This window comes from Gorilla gorilla, chromosome 5, assembly GCF_029281585.2.
Source record: "Gorilla gorilla gorilla isolate KB3781 chromosome 5, NHGRI_mGorGor1-v2.1_pri, whole genome shotgun sequence".
Lineage (NCBI taxonomy): Eukaryota > Metazoa > Chordata > Mammalia > Primates > Hominidae > Gorilla > Gorilla gorilla.
The window spans coordinates 60,005,166-60,017,314 of record NC_073229.2 but is presented as its reverse complement, the minus strand read 5'-3'; the positions used below and the strand labels follow the sequence as shown (position 1 = coordinate 60,017,314).

At 41.1% G+C, this 12,149-nt stretch overlaps 1 protein-coding gene across 2 annotated transcripts; it reads left to right on the top strand.

Moving 5' to 3' along the window:
* Positions 1 to 1,056: 1,056 nt before the first annotated feature.
* On the top strand, positions 1,057 to 12,149 carry MRPS10 (mitochondrial ribosomal protein S10). 2 transcript variants are annotated; one of them, XM_019030092.4, is made up of 7 exons: positions 1,057 to 1,168; positions 4,611 to 4,675; positions 4,767 to 4,836; positions 7,034 to 7,170; positions 8,352 to 8,460; positions 9,999 to 10,088; positions 10,574 to 12,149. In XM_019030092.4, the coding sequence occupies exons 1-7, from the start codon at positions 1,121 to 1,123 to the stop codon at positions 10,655 to 10,657; spliced, it is 603 nt and encodes a 200-aa protein (XP_018885637.3). In that variant the 5' UTR covers positions 1,057 to 1,120; the 3' UTR covers positions 10,658 to 12,149. The 2 variants fall into 2 exon arrangements, with proteins under 2 accessions (XP_018885637.3, XP_004044063.3); XM_004044015.5 differs by having other exon boundaries at positions 1,064 to 1,168; positions 4,764 to 4,836.

The following is a 12,149-nucleotide window of genomic DNA, read 5'->3' as shown; positions in this document are numbered from 1 at the left end:
TCGAACTCCTGACCTCAGGTGATCCGCCCACCTCAGCCTCCCAAAGTGCTGGGATTACAGGTGTGAGCCACCGCGCCCAACCTGAAGAAGTTTTTATTGTAGCAAATCCCAGTTATACATCTTTTTACTTGGAAAAAATTATGGTGGACATTAATAATTAGACAAAACACTTTGGCTTGTTGTAAATGAAGCTAGCCATTGTAAATTCCTAAATACTAGAGTAACATAAGGAAATGAATAATTTAGAAAGATCAGTAGGACAGCGGTATACAAAATGGCTGGAGCACAGGAATTCCAATTGGTGTGGGGAAGGAAGAAAGGATTAAGAACCATAATTAGAAAGCCGTTGCAATAAGGTAACTGAGTGGCAACTGGACCCAATGGTAGTGGCCAACTTTTCTTTTTCTTGTTAAATATAGATTTTGTTAAAATTTTGAAAAATGCAAAAAAATTGAAAAATGCAAAAAATAGGAAAATAAATCACCCATTATTCCAGTACTGAAGTAAATGGTGTCAATACATTAGTTTCAGTCCGGGCTTTGTGGTTCATGCCTGTAATCTCAGTCCTTTGGGAGGCCAAGGCCAGAGGATCAATTGAGGACAGGAATTCAAGACCAGCCCACAAAATAACGAGGGCAATATAATGAGACCCTGTCTCTACAAGAAAATTTAAAAAAACAAAAAATTAGTCGGCTGTGGTGGCACGCACTTGTAGTCCAGCTACTTGGGAGGCTGAGGCAGGAGGATCACTTGAGCCAGGAGTTTGAGGCTGCAGTGAGCTATGACTGTGCCACTGCACTCCAGCCTGGGCAGCCGAGTGAGACCCAGTCTCTAAAAGGAAAAAATAAGTAAATAAATAAATGTGTGTGTGTGTGTGTATACACACACAACAATTTAAAGGTGAAAACATTAATAGGGCTTGGTAACTATCCAGACACTGGCCGGAGCAAAACCAGCCTCGGCCAGCCAACTGTCCCGCCCCCAAAAAGCACAGGATCATGTCTCTATGGTTGTTCCAGCGCCGGAACATGAGGATGTACTCTCTTCTTTTGCGGAACTCTATGGTCTGAGGACGCCGCTGTAACCCCGGAAGCTATCCTGAGAGGTCGGGACCGGCAAGATGGCGGCGCGGACAGCGTTCGGGGCTATGTGCCGGCGCCTCTGGCAGGTACTGGATGGGCTAGGGAGACTAGGAGGGCTGACCGGGATAGTTGCTTTTAAGTTTCCCTGCCACCAGCCGCTCTGCCCATCAGGATTTTTCCTGATATTTATCCCTCACCTCGCGCCGTTTACAGGAAAGTGACGAGAAAGGGGTTGGTTTTATCAGAATTCTCTCATGGAATTAAACATAAGTTAGTGAGTCCAGGCAAAGATAGGAACAAGAATAATCGTAGAATGTCAGAGCTGGAAAAGATTTTGTACTTCGTATGTTCCAAAACCCCTCCTTTCACGCTTGCAAAATAAACTGAGGCTCAGAGAAGACAGGAAATTTGCCTCGCGAAAATTAGAGGCTGAGCTGGTGCAAGATCTCAGACTCTTCCCATGGAACTAAATTGAGATGCTTTCTTGGCATCCAGATTTAGATGAAGGTCTCAAGCCAGAGGAGTGGGTTAGATATCCTCTGCGCAGTTACTTGGAGGAGGAGCAAAAACTTTTCAGCAGCGGTTCTCCTGCTTTTTGGCCTTGGGACCACTTTACACTTTCGGAGTTCAGGACTCCAGAGAGCTTTTGCTTTTGTGGGTTTTTGCTATCTATATTTAGCTTTTTGGAAAATAAAACTTAAGAATATATATTGATTTAAAAGTAACACTAACTCATTACATGTTACAACTAATACTTTATGAAAAATATATTTTCTGAACAAACTGAGTAAGGAGCAGCAATGTTTTACATTTTTGCAGCTCTCTTTAATTTCTGGCTTAAAAGCTAGATTCAAATCTGCTTCTGTATTTAATCTTTTCCTATGTCACACCTCAGGCTGTCACGGGAAAACTTCACTGTACACTGGTAAGAGAATGAGTGGAAAAGTTGTAAATGACGTTTTGGTTTTATGAAAATAGTTTTGATTTCCCGGATCCCCTGAAAGTGTCTCAGACCCCACAGACGTCCTCAGACTACACTTTGAGACCACAGTTTTTGTTTTTGTTTTTTTTTTGGAGCCGGAGTTTCCCTCTTGTCGCCCAAGCTGGAGCACAGTGGCACGATCTCGGCTCACTACAGCCTCCACCTCCCGGGTTCAAGTGATTCTCCTACCTCAGCCTCCCGAGCAGCTGGAATTACAGTCATGCGCCACCATGCCCAGCTAATATTTGTATGTTTAGTAGAGACGGGGTTTCACCATGTCGGTCAGGCTGGTCTTGAACTCCTGACCTCAAGTGATCCGGCGGCCTCGGCCTCCCAAAGTGCTGGGATTACAGGCTTGAGCCATCGCACCCGGCCTGAAAACCACTGTTCTTGAGAAAAGTCAGATGGTAATTAGAGATTGAAATTTTTGAACTGCTTTATTAAGACAAATTTACCCAGACAGCCCTCCCTTCCAAACCACCACTCCCCCAACACACACACACACACACACACACACTCTCTCTCTCTCTCTCTCTCTCTCTCTCTCTCTCTCTCTCTCTCAAGAAATACAAAGAAAAAATGCAATTTAAAAACTTCTTGGCCAGGCGCGTTTGCTCACGCCTGTAATCCCTACACTTTGGGAGGCCGAGGTGGGCGGATCACGAGATCAGGAGATCAAGAACATCCTGCCTAACATGGCAAAACCCCGTCTCTACTAAAAATACAAAAATTAGCTGAGTGTGGCGGTGGGCCCCTGTAATCCCAGCTACTCAGGAGGCTAAGGCAGGAGAATTGCTTGAACCCAGGAGGCGGAGGTTTCAGTGAGCTGAGAATGCTCCACTGTACTCCAGCCTGGGCGACAGAGCAAGACTCTGTCTCAAAAAAAAAAAAGAAAAGAAGCATAGGTTTATAGTGGGAGAACGTGACTGAGAAGTGTAATATTCTTGCTCCTCTTGCACAACTCGATTGTGGGGTCACTGGTGTAATTGTTGGGAGGGAATTTTCTATGCAATTTTGTCTGAAGAATGGCACATACCTCTTACCACTTTGTATTGTACCTGATTTCCTTTTTCCTTTTCCCCTTTGGTGCAAAGAAGATTATAGAGTTATGATTTGTCTCTATCTTGGGTAAGGAGAGGAAGGACAATAAGCTAAGAATAGGCTTTTAAAACGTGGCTAGGTGGTGGTTCACTCCTGAAATCCCAGCACTTTGGGACACTGAGGCTGGAGGATCGCTTGAGCCCACAAGTTCAAGACCAGCCTGGGAAATATGGTGAAACCCCATCTCTACAAAAGTACAAAATATTAGCTGGGCCTGGTGGCCCGTGCCTGTAGTCCCAGCTATCTGGGAGACGGGTGGGAGGACCACCTGAACCTGGGAGGTCCAGGCCATGATCATGCAACTGCACTCCAGCCTGGATAACAGAGTGAGACCTTGTCTCAAAAAAACCCTGAAAAAACAAACAAAAACATACTTAGGTGACAATCATTTGTGTTAATGAAACTTCACTTATGCTAAACTTCTTTTTTTTTTGAGAGGGAGTCTCGCTCTGTCACCCAGCCTGGACCTCCGCCTCCCGGGTTCAAGCGATTCTCCTGCCTCAGCCTCCCAAGTAACTAGGATCACAACCGCACCGCCACCATGCCTGGCTAATTTTTGTATTTTTAGTAGAGACAGGGTTTCACCATGTTGGCCAGGCTGCTCTGGAACTCCTGACCGCAAGTGATCCACCCACCTTGGCCTCCCAAAGTGCTGGGATTACAGGTGTGAGCCACGGCACCTGGCCTTATTTTCATCTTCATTGTGTTTTTAAGCATCCTATTGTGTTTCCACTTTCTCAGGTTACACTTCAAAATCTCAGAAAAGTTTAAAGGAAAAAACAGCTGTTATATGTAGTAGTATCGTTTATTTCCTAAAACTGGAAAGTCTTGTTCCACCAGGGGGAGCTGATGGTAAAGGATTTGGAAATGTGGGTTCGTTGTAGCATGTGGCACAGTAGTTAATGATGGGTATAAGTCACAGCACATATTTCAGTTCATTATAAGCTAGTTATCCCAGCCAAGCTAAGAAATATGTATGCTTTAAAAGATGTATGAAAGCATCAAAAGAGGGATACTTTAGAATTTTTATTCCAACTCTTAACAAATTATGAAAACAATATATTTTATTGCTTAAAAATATTCAGGCAAAATAAGTATTATACTGAAGTACAATTAATTTGTAAAAAATAATGGGAAAATAAAGTCACATTTTTTCTTGATGTCCACATAATTCATAGCTTTTTTTAAATGTGAGAATTGTTTTTTTGAAAAAGTTTTTATTCCTAATCTTTAAAATAGAGATTCTCTAGTATTTTGAGACTGCCTTTTTTTTTATCATCAGCTCTACCATTGTCTTCTTTTTTTTTAATCTAATTCGGCCATTTTAGTTACCCCAGTATCTTCATCTGAAATAATGAGGTAACCTTTTAGTTTTTAGTGGAAATTATGAATGGTTTGGTAGTTGACTTTAATTCTAACACATGTCCTACTTTTTTTTTCTTTAGGGATTGGGGAATTTTTCTGTAAACACTTCTAAGGGCAATACAGCCAAAAATGGTGGCTTGCTTCTGTAAGTATACAATTGGATGTGCTAAATTGAACAAAATAGGTTCTTGTGCTATTTTACTTAGGTTTCTCTTTTTTTTTCCCACACATAGCAGTACCAATATGAAGTGGGTACAGTTTTCAAACCTACACGTTGATGTTCCAAAGGATTTGACCAAACCTGTGGTATGTACTCCCTGTTTCTTGGTATAAGGAGCTACCTTAGCAGTAATTATTTCATTTGGTTTTTTTTCCCCAAACACTCTATGAATAAAAAAATTTTGTCCTAGAATACTGGCAAATGCACAACGCATATATTCTCTTAACTCCCTGGATTATATTATCTTCAGGGTATCAAAGTAAGTTCTAAAGGAATAAATTATTTACCCCCAAATAACTGTGTTAATTAGTAGTCTCTTGCTTTTAGCTTGGCATAATGGAAGAGTTGTCAGAATTTGTGATGTAGAATACTTGATGTTGTGTTATGGAAAAGTATTTTTCTTGTAGCCTTCAAGTCTTTGTTTTCATTTTGTGTATTGAGCCTGGGCCTGGACAGTGCTTTATTGTTCACAGTGAGAAAATGCATTAGCACAAATAATAAACATCTAGAGGGAACTTGGTAACCCTGTAGAAGCTATGATTTCATCAATCCAGTTTTTTGTGTTACTTGTAATTTTTAAAAATCCTTTCATTTCCACCCCTCAAAAATAACCCCCTTTAACAGTTTGGGATTACAGTTCTAGACATTTGTCTGTAGGTACTCACTTTGTCTGTGCACATGTCTAGTTTACTGCTCTTTCTTTTCTAACTTTTCTCTTAATAGATATTGGATATTTATTTATTTATTTATTTTGAGACAGAGTCTCGCTCTGTCACCCAGGCTGGAGTGCAGTGGCATGATCTCGGCTCACCTCACCTCAGCCTTCTGGGTTCAAGTAGTTCTCATGCCTTAGCCTCCCAACTAGCTGGGATTACAGGCACACACCACCATGCCTGGCTAATTTTTGTATTCTTAGTAGAAATGGGGTTTTCCCATGTTGGCCAGGCTGTTCTCAAATTCCTGGCCTCAAGTGATCTGCCTGCCTCAGCCTCCCAAAGTGCTGGGATTACAGGCATGAGCCACCACACCTGGCCAGTACTGGATGTATTTCTATGATAGTACATTTAAGCCCCAGTCTGCAACTCACATGCCTGCAGGAGCCAGGCCTATAAGAAAAGGTGGCAGAATTGGTATGGTGTGCCACTGTCTTTATAAGCAAGACAGCAGCTACTTATTCTAGCCACTTGTTGCCCGTGGGAAATCAGACCTAGTGATGCCAGCCTGTCTAAATCTTCCAAGCTAAACTGAAATCCAGATTTTCTTGTGAAATCTTCTGATTTTTAATATTCCTAACAAATTCAAAGTATCTTTTAACACCCTGTAGGGATCAGTCAGAACACATCTTGAGGCTATATTCCCCCTTCTCATCCCTCAACTTAGGACACAGGCTATCAGTATATTCTCTTCTTCCAACAACCCTTTTTGGAGTAATTGAGAGTGGATATCTAGCTTTCTGGCTAGTAAGTAAATCTTTCAGGAGTGAAGTGATTTAACTCTGAATCATTGGATTAGTAGTATAATTTACTGGTTTAATGGATGAATGAAATGAAGGTAATTCACCTTTTGGAAGAAAGTCAGAAATGTCAAACCCATTATTTCTAAGGTCTTTAGGTATTAGGGTGGAAGAGGTTGAAGTTATAGGTATAGTTAGTGTCATATCATTTAAATTAGAAATGAGTAATTTGTTTATTAGGGCAGACAAAACATATGCGAATAAAACCTAATAAAAAATATGAATAGAACTAACTTGGCTTTGTATAATAATGTTTTATAATTAATAAGCACTTTAATCTGTGTTTTCTTATTTTTTTCTTAGAGAAATACTATGAGCAATAGCATAGGTTTACCCTCTTTCATATGTGAGGAAACTAATGTGCAGTGAGATGATATGATTTGTCCATTGTCATTCAGCTACCATTAGCAGAGTTTAATTCTCAGTCCAAGTCTTCTGACCAGGCTCTTTTTATTAGCAGACCCTGAAGTCCTTTTCGTTGTGAATTTGAAGCTGAATAATTATTTTAAGTTGGAAAGTCCCTTTAGTAATTTTGTGGGTTGCCTTGAAAATTCTTTTGATTTACACTGTATTTTAACAGATTCTGAGGCTCATTGTCCAGATCTGAACATGAAAGTATCTAGACCCTTCGGCTAACACTGCCGTCACTCAGTGTTTTTCTCCTCATTTATTAGTAAACTCTGAAGTTGTTCAATTGAGGCTAATGTTTTAAATTTGCTAGTTATAAATATAAGAGGAACTAAAACTGAAACTTTTCTTTTGGATTTTAGGTAACAATCTCTGATGAACCAGACATATTATATAAGCGCCTGTCGGTTTTAGTGAAAGGTCACGATAAGGCTGTATTGGACAGTTATGAATATTTTGCTGTGCTTGCTGCTAAAGAACTTGGTATCTCTGTTAAAGTGTGAGTATGGCCTTTCCTGACCCGACCTGTTCGCTGCTGTAATATGATCAACCAGGAAAATAGTGCTCATCCCAGGAAGGTCTGAACTCTTTTTTTTTTTTTTTGAGACAGAGTCTCGCTCTGTTGCCCAGGCTGGAGTACAGTGGCACAACCTCAGCTCACTGCAACCTCTGCCTCCTGGGTTCAAGCAGTTCTCAGCCTCCCGAGTAGCTGGGACTACAGGTGCATGCCACCACGCCTGGCTAATTTTTTGTATTTTAGTAGAGATGGGGTTTCACTGTGTTGCCCAGGCTGGTCTCGAACTCCTGAGCTCAGGCAAATTGCCCGCCTCGGCTTCCCAAAGTGCTGGGATTACAGGCGTGAGCCACTGCACCTGGCCCAGTCTGAGCTCTTAAAGTGGGATAGAAACTCTTGGTGGGTAGAGTTTAAGTTTGTCATATGTTATCCTAATCAGGATCATGCCTTCCTGCCATGTTTCTGGGATCTCCATGGAGCAGGGAGGTAGAGTAGGTGAATGAACAATCGTTTTAGACCCTTTGGATGTGATGATTTTTGGCTAATACATCCATCATTTCAAATCTTCCCTAAGAAACACCACTTACCCAGTAATTTCTTGCTTGAACAAGGTAAGCCTTGGAGTCACTGCAGGGTCAAGCATAACTGTCTCCTTTGTTTTTTCATCTGCTCCTTCTGCTGTTGAACGAGGCCCCATCTGGGGCTTTGGCAGTCTGGCCTTCTGACAAAAACAGAAGGCCACAGTTTCCCAAAACAGACTATAGTTTTGTTATTTTGATTTATCTGTAGATTTTCCTAAAACAACAGACATACAGCAGGTGTTCCAACTATGTCTACCACACTGGTGCTACTCTTCACAATTAATATATTTGGTCAATAAAAGACTAAAGGGTGTAAAAGCAGCAGGTGTGTGTGTATGCGTGCACACTTGACATGCCGGGGCTTATTTTTGAGCCTGTGGGAAAAAGTTTCTATTGCTGTCTGCAGTGTTTATTTTGGCCTGAGTTTTATGATAACAGTTGTTGTTCCAGATGACAGTTTTGGCAAATGGAAGTCTGTAAATGGTAGTTAATGCCTATAATTGAGTGTGAGTCTGACCTACAAAATTATGGAATTATGCTTTGTTATCATAGTGACTCAGGTTTTGTTTTGTCCGTTAATTTTAGACATGAACCTCCAAGGAAAATAGAGCGATTTACTCTTCTCCAATCAGTGCATATTTACAAGAAGCACAGAGTTCAGTATGAAATGAGAACACTTTACAGATGTTTAGAGGTGAGTGTATTTGAGAAATTCTGGCATTTTTGAAATACCAAAAATTCACACTAGCATATAACTTTAACATTGACTAGATTGACTTCTTTCAGCAAGCCCATGTCTGTTGGTTGTACAGAAGGTAAGTATCTTTTAGTGTTTATGGAAGTGTCATGGTAGGAAAAGTAAATGCAAATAAAGCAATCCTTTAGAGTAGTGCATACCTTAACTCAGGAATGCAGATTATGCAAAGATAGCATTGGAATAATTTTGCTCATATTTCAAAAATTCTAGTGAAGTTTTTACACAGTTCTAATAACTGTTTCACATACTAGCTGGATTTTCCATGTCAGTGATGCACAGCATTAGGTTTTTCATTCATCTGTTACTCATTTGTGCTTCCATTAGTGCCAGCACAGTCGTGTGCTTAAGGAGAGCATAGGTTCTGGAGTCAGACTGCCAATGCCAGAATCCAAGTCCTGTCTCTTAACAGCTGTGTGACATGTACCTCTATTCCTTCATCTATAAAATGGGAATAATAGTGGTACCCATCTCATAAGGTTAGTGTGAGGATTAGAATGGAAAATTTATGTAAGCACTCAGAATACTTTGATCACATAGTAAGTGATTGGTAAATATTAAAACAAGCACTTATGCATCTTTTATATGGGAAGTACTGTACTAGTCATTGAGGGCACAAATATAATAAAGTCATGGTCCCTACTCTTTTTTGTTTTTTTTTTTTTTTTTTTTTTTTTGAGATAGAGTCTCACTCTGTCACCACCTAGGCTGGAGTGCAGTGGCACAATCTAGGCTCACTGTAACCTCTACCTTCCAGGTTCAAGCAATTCTGTCTCAGCCTCCCTAGTAGCTGGGACTACAGGTGTATGCCACCACGCCTGGCTAATTTTTGTATTTTTAGTAGAGATGGGGTTTTACCATATTGGTCAGGCTGGTCTTGAACTCCTGACCTCAGGTGATCCACCCACCTCGGCCTCCCAAAGTGCTGGGATTACAGGTGTGAGCCACTGTGCCTGCGCAGTCCCTACTCTTAAAAAGAAAAACCCAAATTTTATCCACCTTTGTCTGAGGGAAACGTCTCTCATAGTACACACAGAAAATCTTATATTAACTATATCTTATAATTTAGTCCTTTTGTCTTCAGTTGTTTTGTGAGCCTGGGATTTTATGTTAGATTCTTTAGGGGAGGCCAGGCGTGGTAGCTCATGCCTGTAATCCTAGCACTTTGGGAGGCCAAGGCAGGCAGATCACTTGAGGTCAGGAGTTTGAGGCCAGCCTGGCCAACATGATGAAACCCCGTCTCTACTAAAAATACAAAAAAAATTAGCTGGACATGGTGGCACACACCTGTAGTCCCAGCCACTCGGGAGACTGAAGCAGGAGATGGCTTGAACCCAGGAGGCAGAGGTTGCAGTGAGCTGAGATTGCACACACTCCAGCCCAGGCAACAGAGTGAGACTCCATCTCAAAAAAAAAAAAAAAAAATGCGTGCTTTAACAAACAGCTTACATGAAACATTTTCATGTTTGATGTTTTAGTTAGAACATCTAACTGGAAGCACAGCAGATGTCTACTTGGAATATATTCAGCGAAACTTACCTGAAGGGGTTGCCATGGAAGTAACAAAGGTATAGCTTGAATTTCTACCTCTTTTGGGGGGGCGGTGGGAAGTGGTATCTGTATTGTTGTTTTGATACATTGCAGCCTGGTCCTGGCCCACTGAGTAGAGTTTGCCCTAAACTGTGGCAAACTGGGAGACAGAATTGCCACAGTGGTTGGGGGCTACCCACCCCTTGCAACAGAATCCTGCCATTTCAGCCCAAGTCCTCCGTGAACCACCTATGAAGTTCTCCCTCCTCAATATTAGTTGTCTAGACTTGGGGATCCCATTAAGTGGCAATCCATGAAGATCATTGAGGATCAAATCGATTATGTATGTGAGAGTGTTTTATAGACCATCAAGTTTCCTTCTTTCCATTTCAAAACCCTATAGAAAGACTAGGGGGATAAAAGAAAAAGAAGTAAAGAGGATTTGACCAAATTATTAAGTCCGATTTGTAGTCAAAGAGTTCTGTTAAATCCACATTATAGTTTTGTTTCTTTCTTTTTTTAGACACAGTTAGAACAGTTACCAGAACACATCAAGGAGCCAATCTGGGAAACACTATCAGAAGAAAAAGAAGAAAGCAAGTCATAAAGCCTCAGGGAGGCCATTTTTGCCTGAATTTGACATGAGGGTGGGCCAGATGAGTATGTTTAAGTGGAGAGTGCTTCCAGCTGAGATGATTTGAGTCTGCCCTAACTGCTCCATGGAGTTCTCGTGCCCTCATCAGCTGAGGGCAGGGAATGGAACTTTAATGGAAGAACCACTTTTATCTATTCTTTTTATTCATTGTTTCAGTTCTGATTTCAGCAAAATGAGCAAACCACTTTGACTGAAAGCGGAAAGAGTGAAAATTCTATTTTGTTACGCTATTGGTGTTCAATTATTAGTTTGTACCACTTTTAATTTATGTCAGTTGATGCATCTGAAAATAAGTGCTTGAAGTGTTCGTACCCTTATTTTTTTTTTTAAGATTCGTAGAAGGAATCTTTGGTTAATTCAGATTGAGCAGTTAAAGTTTTTGCTATTTACCTTTGTGCAGGCTGGCATATGCTAATTTGGGGGTGGTAACCAACCGATTTTATCTCATGTAAGCATTACATTTTGAAGACTGTGAATATACTTCACAGCAGATCAAACACATTTATGGCATGCACTGACCTCTTCTTGGAGCCCAGGACTTTATAGAGTTGCCTACCAGGGTTACCGTAATGGAATTTATGATCTTAAGAAATTACTAGTTGTATTATTTATCCTATGTTTCATTCATTCAATAAGCTTTTACTGCATAAACTTTACATCCAGCACTGTAGTTAAGTACCCAAAATTGAATAGAAATAATGGCTTTTGAAAATTGCACAAAGCAGGCCGGGCACGGTGGCTAATGCCTGTAATCCCAGCACTTTGGGAGGCCGAGGCAGGCGGATCACGACGTCAAGAGATCCAGACCATCCTGGCTAACATGGTGAAACCCTGTCTCTACTAAAAATACAAAAATTAGCTGGACATGGTGGCACGTGCCTGTAATCCTAGCTACTCAGGAGGCTGAGGCAGGAGAATCGCGTGAACCCGGGCCTGGTGGAGGCTGCAGTGAGACGAGATCACGCCACTGCACTCCAGCCTGGTGACAGAGCGAGACACCGTCTCAAAAAAAAAAAAAAGAAAATTGTGCAAAGCATAGGTAAATATTTCTCTTTATTAAGCTTCTCACTGAGAAGCCCTCTTTCTTTTGGTAAATGTCACTCTGTTTGTTAGGAGATGTCTGCTTTTCCATGAAATGAAATGGTGGCTAAAGCCCTGAAAGAGGCAAGACTACAATGGGCTGAAACAGTTGGTATAGCAACCCCAGAGAAGTGCTTCATTTTCTTTTTATAGTAGAAGCAGGTCCATGTCTTTTGTGGTTTCCTGCACATCTTTGGAGTAGTTATGACTTCTCAGTTTTTCCCCCCTTAAACTGCATTGCCTATTCTCTTTTCCTGACATGCTATCAGGTATCAGTGTGTCGAATACATACTGCTTGTGTATCAGGCTTACGTTACTGTCATCACCATTAAAAGAATTACAGCCTTGTGCCCCATGACCTTCA

Bases quoted from the DNA above. Each gene is read 5' to 3' on its own strand.
- MRPS10 (XM_004044015.5), top strand. From the start codon at position 1,121: ATGGCGGCGCGGACAGCGTTCGGGGCTATGTGCCGGCGCCTCTGGCAG. The intron at 1,169-4,610 runs GTACTGGATGGG...TTTTTTCTTTAG, and splicing joins TGTGCCGGCGCCTCTGGCAG to GGATTGGGGAATTTTTCTGT. The intron at 4,676-4,763 runs GTAAGTATACAA...TCCCACACATAG, and splicing joins AAAAATGGTGGCTTGCTTCT to CAGTACCAATATGAAGTGGG.